The sequence below is a fragment of the Empidonax traillii genome, unplaced genomic scaffold (genome assembly GCF_003031625.1).
Source record: "Empidonax traillii isolate 1590-97213 ecotype Southwest subspecies unplaced genomic scaffold, ASM303162v1 scaffold11:size2795301, whole genome shotgun sequence".
Lineage (NCBI taxonomy): Eukaryota > Metazoa > Chordata > Aves > Passeriformes > Tyrannidae > Empidonax > Empidonax traillii.
Genome location: NW_020955204.1, coordinates 2,460,509 through 2,474,606, shown reverse-complemented (window position 1 = coordinate 2,474,606; position 14,098 = coordinate 2,460,509). Strand labels below are relative to the sequence as shown.

Below are 14,098 nucleotides of genomic sequence, written 5' to 3'. Positions count from 1 at the left end.
GTATTGTATTACAGCACTAAAAAAAGAACTAAATGCCTCAGAGCTAAACTCACCCGATAAACAGGTTTACTGTTGTGATTGCCAATGCCAATACGGACAAAGCAGCCAGTGACTGTCTTGGCAAAGAAGGGCATGTGACACCAGCGTTCCAGCTTGTGTCGCGATAATCGTACTCGGTTCAGTTCTTCAGGCAAGGACACCGGCTGGGACTTAGGAGGAATTTCTTCTTTCCTGATTTGGGAAAGGTGAGAGTGAATAAAGAAAAAAGTAGAGACATAATCACCAAAAGAGGGGTTATGAGTAAGGTGCAGGGTGAGTGCTATTTAAGTTACTAGTAAAAGGAATGATTCATCATCACTAGTTGACTGTAGGGGTGTGAATTTAGCATTCACGATAAAGGTTTAATGTGAAGTCCCAGACTTGTTACCTACTGCCCCTGCTACCACAAAGCAGGAAGATACACATCAAGGCAGTTTACAGACCAATGCTTTAAGATAAGCCAGCACACATCTCTGCCCCAATGCATACCAGGGTTCTGCAGCTGCTAAACTGTACAACTAAACAAATCTGTAAACAGCAGGGTAATCTGGGCTAAAGGTAACAGAAGGGAACGGAAGTTGCAAACTCATCCAAGGTAAATGAGTCCCATGAAACACGATATAGTGACAAGGACTCAAATCGGCGCAATGCAATCGTGCCTAGAGGCAAAAACACTAGAGACACTGAACTGCCCCAAACAACCCTCTAACACAGTGTGTGTCTGCCTAAAGTGGGTCCCTGTTTTGGAATACACAAGTAATCCTAGTCCAGCACTAGTTTACTACTTACTCTTCCTCTTCATCAGAAGATGACGATCTGGATGAACGATCACTTTTCTCACTAGACTTATCATCCTCCTCCTCTTCTTCATCATCAGAGTATACTTCACTAGTTTTTAATGGCTGTTTTTTTGCAAGCAATTCAGCTGGGGGAAGGACAGTGAAAAGAAAAGAAAAGTAAGCTGTAAATCTTTCATGAAAGGTTCCTTTATAAGATGAAAGGTGGTTAAAAACATCCAAGAGGCAGATAGCTATTAATTTTGTGCTGGATACAAGTGGCATGGGTTCAAATCCACTGCTAAGCTAAGCATTGATTTCTCTCTTTGAATATATACAAAGTATTTAAAAGCATCTTAAATCTCAGTTATACTTATTTTCAGTCTCCCAACTTGACTGCACATAGTAATTCAAAATGGGTGTAACAACTGGATATACAAGATAAAAATACTATGATCAGACAATTCATTGTTATTTTGTAAGGAAAAAAAGAAAAAATATTTGGAGAAGATCACAATAAAATCCAGCAGAGTAACAAAAAGGGTTGCATCAAAAGTCAGTGGCAAGACGGACAAGATGATGTGCCAGTGAAGAAACAAGCAAATGTAGACAAGGTAGTAAAAGTACAATAAATACAGTTTGGATTTTTCAGAGATTAAATAACTGAATCTAAGTGACCAATTTAAATATGTTAACTAAACATTACTAAGAGCCATTCAGTGGACTGTGATGAAAGTTCACTCTGTTTTTAGACCATTCCAGGGAGGGACTGGGGTCAGGAATACAGTATCAGTGGTGCCAAACAACACCCTACGTGATCATGTTGGGCAAAAGACCAAGGAAAACAGACACAGAATTCATTTACTCCATGGTGTGGGACTGTTGCATTGATTTGAAACTCTAAGTAGCACTTTCAGAAAACTACAGCAATAGTAACATGCTTTCATACCTGTTCTGTTCTTCCTTTTCTCTCTTTCTGCTTTTAGCTCCTCCATTGCCTGAGATTTCTTGTCTAGCTTCTCATCCCGCTTTGATCGCCGCTCTTTGTTATGAGACATGACCTAAAAACATGCAAGTGCCTCAATACCATAAATCCATAAACTGAAAAGCATTAAAGCAAAGATTATTTGCACACTTAGTAATTTCTATTAGAAAAATTTTCAAACAACTCCTCTTTTTAAATGTTTTTGTCATTTAATTTTTTACAGAGGTTGGTAGTAGGGAAATCAATCTGAAGTATATTTCTTTATTCTGCTTCATATCAAAAACAATGAACAAATTTATACTTCAACATTTCTGCCAGCAAGTTTCAGTCTCAAAACTCCTCCTTAAAGTTAAAAAAGGACTAGAGAAATAAAATGGAAATAATTCTGTAAATAACATATAATGAGAAAAAACTGGATGAATATTCTTCTCATTTGCTTCTCCTTCTGCAAGGCCAAATCAAAGCACTTGTTCTCACTCAGCAGCAAAGCAAAAATTTATGTTAAAAATACTTAGAGCAGAAATAAAGTTGCCTATAAAGTCTGCAATATGAATCCAAATCTTAAATCTTTTAAGTCTCTCAGTATTTTCCATTTCTATCCAGATGTATCTGGAATACCAGGTAGCACAGAAAGTAGCCTCTATAATAAGCATTAAAGACAGTCATCTGAGCTAAGGTGAAGTAATTTCTGCAAGGCACTGTAAAAGAACTCTAAATAACATCTTTTTACACATGCATATATGTATATGCATCTACACTGTATTATAGAAGTACTTAAGATTACAGGATGGCCTATATAGATGGACTATTTAAGTGTACACACACGTATGTATATGGAGTTGGGGGAGTAGGAAGATGAGACTCACTCCACTCAATATGTGCCTACAGGAATATTCATCTCACCTAATTTGATTTAGATGTTAAACATCTGTTTCACTAGAAAAAAAGATGTCAGCTCTTAAGATGCCCTGCTCTGCTGCATGAAGTTAGCTGTGACAAGTGCAAACAAGCAACTGTTTCTTCAATGGCTCAAGTTAGGGAAAATGAATTCCATCCCACTCTGGGAGCCTGTCTGCCCAGACTTTGTATTAATGACAGGATCTTCACCATTTGCAACTACAGCCACTTCAGCCATTTGAAACTACAGTTCAGTTACAGAGGCCTTGCCCCAAAAACTGCTGTTATCCTCTTTCTACTGGTGTTGGAAAAACTATAGAACTACTTCTACCCCTCCTGGCATTCAAGCTTTTCCTTAAGATCCCCACTAGTAGAAACTAAGCATTTTTAACACTCTATGCGCATGCAAAATAATTAAGACAACAGTTGAGCAGTTTCTGGTCTGCTCTCTCAAACTTTCATTTTGCAAGAGAGGGAGTGTATGTAATGTTTCATCTGAATGACAGAAGTTTGACTAAAGTAACTGTAAAAGGTTGCTTTACAGTCCTCATGTGGGAAGACTATCACAGTGACACTAGATATAGCTGCAACTTCGCATTTTTCATTATAAGGAATTATCAGTGCAGCCCTCAGCAGGCCAAAGATGTAAATTTCTTTAAATGAACTGGAAATACTAAGGATAGTTTGAGCATACAAACTCTGATATAAGTTCTGACCTGCTTACTACACTTTTTGACACTAAGAGAAACATCAGGGGCAGAGAGAGGCAGCATCCTACCTCCTATTGCCACGGGAGAAGGATTTGTCACTAAGAACAGTTTCATTTCCTACCTGGGATTCCTGGATCTGTGTGAGTTTTTTCTTCTCCTGCTCTTCCTCTTGTTTTTTCTTTTTCTCTTTCTTTTCTTTCTTTTTTGCTGTTTTTAGTTTTTTCTTGATTTCAAATCTAGTAGCAGATATTGAAACAAAAAGAACTTATGAAAGAATGCTCTCCCTGAGAGAGAAAAGGACTGCTCAGATGCTGTCACAGTTGTTAGTAGGCTGCAAGGAAAACTTCAACTGCTTGCTTCTTTAATGCTATCCTGTCCCCTATTCCCATCTCTTCCCTTTCCTTCCCAAGAAAATAAAGTGAAAAAAAGCCAAGCATAGAAAAGTGCAGACTTACAGAGAACTAACCTAAAGGGCAGATGAGAGCACATAGTAATGACTATTCCACAGAAATCTGCCCTTACTCCATCCTCCTCTTTGCTAGTGTAGTGATCATTGCACGCTGCCTCCAACTCTAAAATCAGCTGGCTATTTCACATCATTTGAAACTGAGCAGCTAAAGCCTTTTTTTGTTTAAAGCCACTATCATGCTAACTTTTTCATGCTTGAACTTCACATTTCTACTGGCACTGGTCTGTGTAAGACTGACCGCAATAAGTCTCAGTGAGTCCTCCTTCAGCATCAGAAGATTCTCATCAGACTCTGGCAGTTTCTGCAGAAGAATTTAGGCACTCCCATGCCTAAATTTCTACTTTCATGACATATATCACTCTGATGTTTTCTTTTCAGCCACTGTATTCACAAGAGTAGTGATTTTGATGGAACAATCCCATGACAGATTCCACTGCACTGTGGACTGGTCATTGCTTTAGTGAAGAGTGCATATGGACAAACAAAAATTACTTAACTTCCAATAACTGAAATTCAAAATGTGTTATCCACATGTACATTACACAGTTCACTCTTCTGGATTTTGCAAACAACAAACTGAAGTGCCAGATGAGCTCATTGCCCTTTATGCTTTTAACACAAAGCGTAACACTTAAGGCACAGGCATTGTATCCCATGCAATACCTGCTGTAATTCCGAAGAACTCACAGCATAATGCACATACAGAAAGCTTTTGAAAGATTGAACTGTCCATGAAGTTAAATGACTACCCCGCCACTCCCTTTGTTCTACCTGCCAAACCTTTACACTCAACAGCACAAATTAATTTAAGATTAAATCAGTAACTCAAGCTTAGATTGCTTAGCTTGTTTGTATAAACTATTCCACAGCACTCATTTTAAAAGACAGACAGTTACTGTGGAATGTTGAATAAAATTTAAAAATAGTATGTCCTTCTGTGTGATCTAAATGCAAACTTTCAATCATTCTGATCCCTTTGAGGAGAGCAAAAGACCACATAAGATCCTGAACGTAGCATTAAAACCATAGTCAGGTAGGCACAGTGCTCTACCAAATAGACAGTCTGACAGACACTTGTATCAATATGATTTACTTAACAGATGTCAGTCCTCTAGGGAAATTTCTCAGCAACTAAGAAAAGAGAAGGCACTAAAGAGGAAAGAAACTGGAGAAAACTTGCCCCATACGTGCCAAATCTTTTCAACTGGACAAATGGGAAGAAAAATACCTTTACTATAAAGAAGCTGCCTGACTGTGTAGTGTTACAGTAACAGACAAAACCAAACCACAACACATAAGGTAAGAAATCCACAATAATCCCACGAAAATGACATATCCGACGCCAGTCCTCATTATTTCAATCTCTCTCTCTTCTATCAGCAGCCAAACCAGTTTCACACCAATATACAGGCAACCCTAACACTGCTCTGTTCTTCACCACTGTTTTCTGAAAAATTCCAGAAACTCATGTATACCTTACACTTTGTTTACCTTTTTCCAAAGTATCAGCATATGACAGCAAATACAAAAGAAGACAGAAGAGAAATAAGGCTTTCTGACTGTCTGGCATCTAATCTGTGAAGCAGTAACATAGCTACAAGCGTAGCTGACAGAACCACATTTATTCAGCTGAGGAACTTTCAGAAAACTCTTACAAGAACATGCAGAATTCTCGCTGTGCGATTCTCAACCAGCTATAAGGACAGTTCATGCAAAAAAACATACAGTGAAGCTTAATTCACTTTATAGAGTTTAACCCTTGGACCTTAAACATGAGAGCACAGTCACCATACTCTCCATATAGTCTGTAAGAATTTGTTATCAAGTATCAACAAATATCATATTCACCTTCTCTTTAGCACTTCTCTCTTCTCTATCCGGTTAAACAGTTCCTGCTCTCTCTCCTTTTCTGTCATTTGTTCCAGTCGAGCCCGGTCTTCTTCATCTCCCATCAGGTCTTCTCCATAGCCATCATGGAACTCCTCATCTTCAGATGAAGAATCTGAATCTGAGCTAGATGAGGAGCTGTTGCTTTCTGAGTCAGAGACTTCTCCTAATTCAAAAATATAAGGTAGTGAGATTCAGCTGGAGCAAAGCCCAACCACTTCATTATAGCATATTAGCAAAGAATAGCAAGACTGAATTTTACACTCATCTTCCACTATACTAAAAGCATACATATAATGAAAATTAAACCCAGGTGGAAGTTACCATAAAATATGCATGCTAATAAATGATAAAATGAGCGGTACTACATTTGAAGACAAATTGGATTATAAGTAAAAATTCTTAGTAGAACAAGCAAATTTTAGGAGGCCTTTTGGTTAATGTGTCAGGGTCTTAATGCATATGTCTAGATGCTTATGCTCCAGAGAAGTTGCTTATACAGCCATAAGTTTGTGTGCACGCACCTCAAATACCACAGTAGCTACCACCAATATAGCAACATGATGGACCAAAATTCATCATTTGAGGACTGTAACACTATGAATTACTACATCAAGAGATAAAGTTGAAACACAATACCCTCAAGGCTGGCAAGACTAGCTCCCTTACTTGTAACAAGCCCTCCCAGTTACACGTGGGCTTAGGGATTAACTGACCCAGCATTGGGTAACACCACCTTTAAACTTGATCCAAGTCCAAGCACTTTGATTATCTCGTCTAATCAACTAAATTACACTAAATTGCAAAAGCAGACATTAGGATTCGTTCTTTCACTTTCATTCTGGTATTAGTATTTCTGGAAATCTCCAGCTTTGCAAGCTCACACTGTGAAAAACCTTGATTTGTAAGCATTGATATATACAGGTTCAATTACTTCATGCTTTTGTCTGTGCTGTGCTTGATATACTTAAAACTGTAGGCTCCTTTATACTCTTACTTAATTTTCATTTTTAGTATGAATTGAAATTCCAACTAAGCACCTGCAAACCTTCATGGGCATGATGAAAACAGAAAAGACAGGAAGGAAGGTTGCCTAGCACTGAAATATGGATTCAATAATAATAAAATAAAAAAAAATTTGACAAAGTTATAGAATGATCTGCCCCCTTCTATGGCAGTATAAACATGCAAGAATTCCAATGCAGAGTAAATGAATGCAAGACAAGCTCCAATTTGCATCACAAATACTACACACATCTGCCTTTGCTCTCATAAGATGTTTGGAAAGGGAAAATATGTCAATGGGAATAAAAAATGCTACCCACACTAAAGATGGGACATGCTAGAAGGAAGCAAAGAATTTTCCAAGAGAAAGTCAAGTATTGAAATATGTCATACATTCTTCAGTTGAAACAGTACTTGGTGTTGCAGTTGTAATGAAGTGCTCACAGCAATGCTGTACTGAATTACACGCACTTCAAGCCATGGCAAGTTAAAGTTATCTTGACTACCAGTAACAGTGAAAAGTCTTTCAAGACAGTCTTTAACATCCCCATTTAACATTACTCTTCAGTGTGCACAAAGGGTAACTTCCCTTGGAATCACACAGTAAGTAGATGCACATGTGTTATCTTACCCTCTTCAGGTGCCGAGCTCTCAGCCGAGCTGTCTTTATCTGAGCTGCCTGAAGAGGCAGCTTTGTTCATCTGCTTCTTCATGGCTCCTTTCTTCTCTGCCTTACCCGCTTTTCCCTTTTTTTTGTTTTTAGAACCTCCAACAGTCCACTGCAAGGAAAGAACCAAGAAAGGGATCATGAGACACAAATACCACTCTCTTCTCCCTTCTCCAAAACACTGGAGTAAAAACGGCTGAGAAACAGTCTGATACCTGACAGCAAAAAATCAAACAAGAGGAAAGAGGGGAAAAAAGAGAAGCCAATAGGAAACTTATCAAATGAAAGCCTTTTACAAGGTTTTTTGGGGGTGGGGTGTTGTGTGGTCGATTCGGGATTTTTCTTGGGAAAAAAAAAGCACAAATCAGTTAACAATGCAAGTCAACAGTGAGCAGGAAATAATAATGAAGGATTTAAAGTCTACAATATACACCAAGAGAGGAGGTACTGAAAACATTTTCCCAGGAAAATAATTTTAAACAACATATCCAACTGCATTTGTAAAGATTAGCTTCAGTTTACTATTACACAGAAGCAACAGATGTGTTTCCAGAACTAGTTTAACCAAAAGCAGATTTTACGTTTCATGAAGCACATGAATTACACAATAGCCTTTCCAAAAATTCAGTTTTATCAAAATTACATACTGCATTTCTTTGTAAGAAGCCAAAAGTGCACTCACTCACAGCTGCAGGTGGTGGTACTACTATCTACGTACACAAGGTGGAATTGAATCAGAATCAAAGTAGTCAGAGCAGAAAAAAAAAAAGTCAAGTCCTAATTTTAACTTTTTTCTTAGTATCATACCATCATTTAACTTAGACTGCAGATTCTAAATACAGGACTTATATTACTACACATACAAAAAGCCATTTTAAATTCAAAGTCCCAGAAAAACTCGTATTTACCTTACAGTGTGATTTCTTAATAGAATTTTTGCATTGTTCCAACTACCCGGGTAAAGCCAGAAGAGAATAAAACCAATAGGGGTTGCCCGTGTATTAATTTAAGGCTTTACAATATTTTGCATTTCATTGCCTCTCCTAGAAACTCTTCAGGCATGAGACTCTCAGGAATATGACAGATTTTTTTCTAAATATATATATATATTTAGACATAATCCTCTTCATGCCTGTATATTACTCTCATCTTTCATGCACATCAGCATCTGTCCAAGCATGTAGTCTATTAAAACATATTCCTAATTCAAGTGAGCAAATACACTTTTGCATAATTGAGATCTTGCACTCAAAACTACTCTTAAGCGGAAAAAAAGCCGCTCTAGGTTTGACTTCAGGTGCACAATAAGCTTTAGGCTTCTCACACATCCACCCTGTCCTGGGAGATTAATCAAGTCCATTTCTGCAGGTAGGAATCATTCCATCAAATTGGTGAATTATTCTGCCTGATTCTTCAGAGAACCCGGGTGTTCAGCTACTCTGGATGAAACTCAACCAAGTAGTTATAAGCTACTACCTGATTTGCTAATACCTTTAGAATTTCCCAGGTTTTGACTGCTCTTACACTGAGCCTTGTACCTTCAATATTACCAACTGCTTCATCATTTTCTTTCAGCATCATCAGTATATCCAAAAGTATGTCAAAGGCCATGCAGAAACTGTTTTTTTATTTCTCTGAGGTAAAAATACAGTGGCAAGCCTTGCAATTCATACTCTATGCAGGTACTCCAATCTGTTATGGTCTATAGGATTGCTGAGAAACTGCAGAGAAAGCATCTGATTTTATATCACCCTGAGCTTGTAACGAAGTCTTTACTGGCTTCCTCATTAAAGTTTTATTTGTTCAGTGTTAACAATATTGCTGTGTAACAATATTTCTGGTTAACTACGCCCATGAAAATCAATTAAGAACAAGCCTGTACTCTTGCTTGAATCTGCTCAAACCTCAGCATTAAGGAATCATCTCCCGGGTGTACAGAACAGCGCATTTTTGCTCTTGGCTCAAGAGCTCACCTACTTCAATCATAGTAGTGAAAACACAACATCGAGAAAGTGAAACTAAGCATTTAGCAATGACGCAGAGGTGCCTCCTTCCCAGAGTTCTGCCACTTCTTTTCAGTGTTCTAACACTGAATTACACTCATGTCAGCATGCTGCACAGCAAGGAAGCAGCAGACAGAAAGCCACAGTATTCAACACAGTTATATCAAGACCTTGAGAGGTCGTGCTGAGGTGAAATAAGATCAGATAAAAGACAGCAGGACTTCAGTTAGTAAAATGTTTAATAGCTGTACATACATGGGTTACAAATCACTGTTCTCAGCCTTTAATTCACAAGTAGAATCGTGGAGAGAACTTGGGACCAGGAAGATAGGACTGAAAAGAAACCTGTATGACAACCTCTTGAACAAAACAAAATAAACAAAAACCACCAAAACCAAAACAAAACCAACAAAAAAAGTAATAAAAATCTGCCCTAATCTCAGAACTGTGCTTTGGGTTCTATTTCACCTTGGAGATTACACTTCATCTCACTTAAGTGACCTCTATGTCCACCTCTCAGTTTAAATAGTGTCACTTAAAAAATTCTTCCTCATCCAACTCAGGTGCTTCAGGGCTTATTCAGTTACCCCAATCTCTCATGAATGCCTGGTCATTCCTGGAACCACTACCAGACAAGACAAGGGTCAGAGCAAATCTTAGGGACAAAGAAGTCATCAAAACCAGGACACGGTCAGTGCAAGACTCTTTCAGGCTCACAAATTGCTCTGCAGACTCAGGAAGCACTAGCAGTCATTTGGACACTGAATGACAACTCTGCACAGTTCAGAGAGAGGAGCCAACATGAAGTTTCTTCTTGCAGCAGAGGAAGACACAACAGATTAGCAGGTCTGGGAGGAACAGACAACACTGGAAAGCCATGGGCTGCTTGGCAATATGCAGTCCAAATCAAAGTCCTGAGCCTCTTCCTCGTGCTCCAGCACACAGGCAGAAATCAAAACGGCAACAACATGTTTGCATGCAACATCAAGTGAAAATGCACACACAGTTATAGTCATAAACACTTATTTACGCTGTTTCCCTTAACTCCAAACAACAAATAACCACCACTTTCAAAAATCTGTCCTCTACTGAAGCTTCTCCACGTTCGCTCTTCCACGTTCCAGTCAGGCAGCACCAGTCAACACTTGTCCCATGCTTCCCATGACTATAATGCCTCCTCTAAACAGTCCCTCTATTCACAGCTGCCTCCTCAGCCACCATCTGGAACCCGCCATGGTTTCAGATACAGCAAGTTAATAAATCCATGCAGAAGTGAACTGCAGCATGGCTTTCTGGATATTGTTTAGCACTGCAGAGCTTTATAGTTCATTCAAAAGAAGAGCATTTCAAATTTTCCTCTTGCTGCCAAGGCTCATAGTGCTAATAATGTGCATATTTCCTCCAAGAAACAGTAGGACATGATGTTCTTAGAGGTCCTTGTCAAACCTAATTTTTCTGTCATTCTAAGGAATCCAAGATAAGCCACAGTACCTAGAATGGATTTGGGAAAAAAAAAAAAAAAGACCAACAACCCACCACATCAGAAATTACCTAGACCTATATGTCAGCTTCTACAAAAGCAACTACAGAGTGATTGAAGAAAATAATTTATAGCTCAGCTCTATTTCCACTAAGGAGATGAAATGAGATCGTGGAAAGAAAAAAAGTAAAAACAAAAACCACACACCTGCGGTGAGCTCAGAGTGCAGAACTGTTTTATCCCCACTACTCAGATAGTTGCCATTTTCTTCTATTCACACAGTACCTAAACGCATTAGCCACTGAGATTTTAAGCTGCAAATACGTGTTCTCCCAGCTTTCCCCCCCATTAAACCAGACAGAGATGCACAAGCAAGGTTGCCAGCCTGTCCTTGCCATATCCTCCCTCCTGGATATGGCTTTTATAAGCAAAAGACAAAGTACAAGCCACAAGAAAGCAAAACAGGTCAAGGAACCAATGTGTCCCTTTCCTAGGCCAGATAAACTTACACACCATGAAAACCTGACAGCTTAAGTGCACCAAGGTACACAGCATTAGCCCAGCTTACAAACTTTCATCCATTCATATAGGAAGAACAAAAGGCAGTCCTCCAGGCAAGTCATCAAACTACAGTTCCAGCCTGTCTGAAGACAAGAGCAGAAAGCACAGATATGAAAACAAAGCAGTATTTACTGTCTTCAAGGTTCCTCAAAGCTAAGAAAACTCTACAGAGCGCACTCCAAGAGCTATAAGGAGGAAAATGCTCTCTACCTCTACTTTTAAAACTAACTAGTAAATAAAAAGCCCTTGTTATTTTTCTTGCTTTTCAGGACTGACACTTGTCATGAGAACACCTCAGACACTTTCATGATAACACCAGTGCAATGATTAGAAAACTTTTTAGACCATTTTAGACACAGAGAGAAGACTCTAGGTGTCATTACCAAAATGGGGACGAAATAAGCAAATAAAGAAAACACCTTCTATAGCCACAATAGAGGCTTTGCTAGGAACTGGCCAAAAGAAGATTTCATGGGCCAAAATATCACCAGACTCCTGGTCTACCCTTGTTGTCCAAGTAGTGCTCTAAGGAGCTCACTGAAAGGTAACTGTAGACAATTACGAACTAGTAAGTTCAAATTCAGTTTAAGCTTCAAGTTAACATTTGCTCTAGAAGTATTTTGAGAGGGTCCATGTATTGAAAAGTGGCAAGAACTTCTGAGAGACATCAAGATGGTAGATACCTAATGTCAATAAAGAAGCACTCTCCATCACCAAAACACACACTGGGATGCTATCGGATGTGAAAAATGTACAATGTTTTATTTAGGAAGCCTGGACTAACAGCTTGAGATGGCAAGAGCCATGAAACACTTGGTCAACAAGTGCCTTGCACAGCTTTAGCATCACCAGCCAGTCAACATCATTTGGACTAACAAAGGCTTAACAACTTCTCTAGTTATTAGACAGTGCCTTATGACTGGATTGCTTTCAGCAAAAACTGCTCCATAAGCACAAAGGAAAAGTTTGTTCAGCAAAAAACCAAAAAAATAAATAAAAGTCACTTATTCAATTCCAATACCTCCACGAGTCTATTTCTAGAGCAACCTACTGTTCTTCAGAGGTTCTACTGGCTCTCTACATAAATCAAGTCCCCATGCTAGTTTGCAATTTAAAGGAGCTACCTGAAGACTAAATTTTATACCTATTTTTGTCAACAGCTTGTTCAAATTACTTCTTTGGACATGCCAGCCTTCATACAATTAGCCTGTGCTATTCAAATTTGTACTTGCACTTTATTTGGGGTAGGGGAAGTAACAGCATCTCTCTCCCTTGAAAAAAAGATTTACCATCGCACCCATTAACAGCTCAAGGAAACTGACTCCAAGAAGAGACAAAGTTACAAAGCACACAGCCTATAAGCTGTGTATAAGAAGATTAAAGTACAGCCTGTTTCAAATTTTCTAAGCTTGAAAAAAAGTACGGCAAAGGCCTCACAGGACTGGAGAACTCATTCTTGAAGGTTTAACTAAGCAATATTATGAAACAAAAGCACACAGGAAAAGACAACATTAATCACTGTAATTTCTACAAACCCACAAAAGACTCACCCAAAACAGAAGGAACACGTGTAGTTTTCTGCTAATCTGTGCTTTGCTGGAGTGCTAGAGCTTGAAATGCAGTAAGTAAATCCAAACTTTCAAGTCCTTTCCTCAAAATAGGGGCATTTCTCTAGGCCAACATTTGTAAATAAAGGCATAAACAGATATTCCTCGCTAAACTCCAGATTACTAACAAGCATTCATGAGATAACTTTTCTGGTCCTGGAAGTATCTTCTGCCATCACCCAAGAGGTGTTAAAAGACAACCAAACCCTTCATGACATTAGAATGAGTGTAGAAAGGTGTAAGGTCTGACACCACCATTGGTAACAACAAACCTTTCAAAAGAGCCAAAGAGGAGTTCCTACAGCATTGTGGCTTTCTGTCTAACCAACTCTAATGTCAGTGAAGTTGTTGCAGAAGTCATCCAGGCATCACCACACAACAGACAATTACCTTACTGCAAGCAACAATGCCAAGATAAAAGAATGTGCAAGAGCCCAGAATTAACCTACTGCAGCTGAGGAACATCATCCACATAATGCCTTTAACTGGCAACAAGAAGATGTTGTGGACACACACAGCTCTAGCGTGGTAGCCCCAATAGTAACTTGCCTAACACCAAACTGGGTACATGCAGAAAGCTACCAGTTTGAGATGATGAGCTCTTGAGTAGACACGGCCACACACTGATCCACAGACAAAGGAACTATCTGCTTCTATATCTGTGTCCAGCTTAAAATATCTCTCTGCAAAGGTAGCACTTCTTATTGCAAAGCCCTGCAGTCACTGCTATTTATCAGTTCATTGTCAATTCTGTCACGCATTTTCCACAAAACCAACAGAAGACAGTTTAGAGCATCCTTCCTATTTTATTGTCGGCAACTCACCTTCAGTCCCTTGGCTAGGAAATTTGATTCAGACGTCCTTTAAGTGTGACAGAAACCAGCATCTGAGTGAGAAGTTCATTCTCACTGAGACACATAAACATAACACTACAGACCTAGCGAAATCCCTCAGGCACTATTGTATAGATGCAGCATGATCTGTACATGCTGTCATTCAGTAATTCCATAAT

General features: G+C 38.9%; 1 protein-coding gene across 1 annotated transcript in view; it reads right to left on the bottom strand.

Moving 5' to 3' along the window:
* The window catches only part of RTF1 (RTF1 homolog, Paf1/RNA polymerase II complex component), a 28,134-nt gene that overhangs the window by 9,087 nt on the left and 4,949 nt on the right, over positions 1–14,098 (bottom strand). Inside the window, exons 3-8 of the mRNA XM_027887764.1 lie at positions 7,400–7,547; positions 5,725–5,929; positions 3,529–3,643; positions 1,765–1,876; positions 829–964; positions 54–231 (exon numbers count right to left, since the gene is read on the bottom strand). Coding sequence (XP_027743565.1) covers positions 54–231; positions 829–964; positions 1,765–1,876; positions 3,529–3,643; positions 5,725–5,929; positions 7,400–7,547 — 894 coding nt within the window. The remainder of the gene's footprint in view (positions 1–53; positions 232–828; positions 965–1,764; positions 1,877–3,528; positions 3,644–5,724; positions 5,930–7,399; positions 7,548–14,098) is intronic.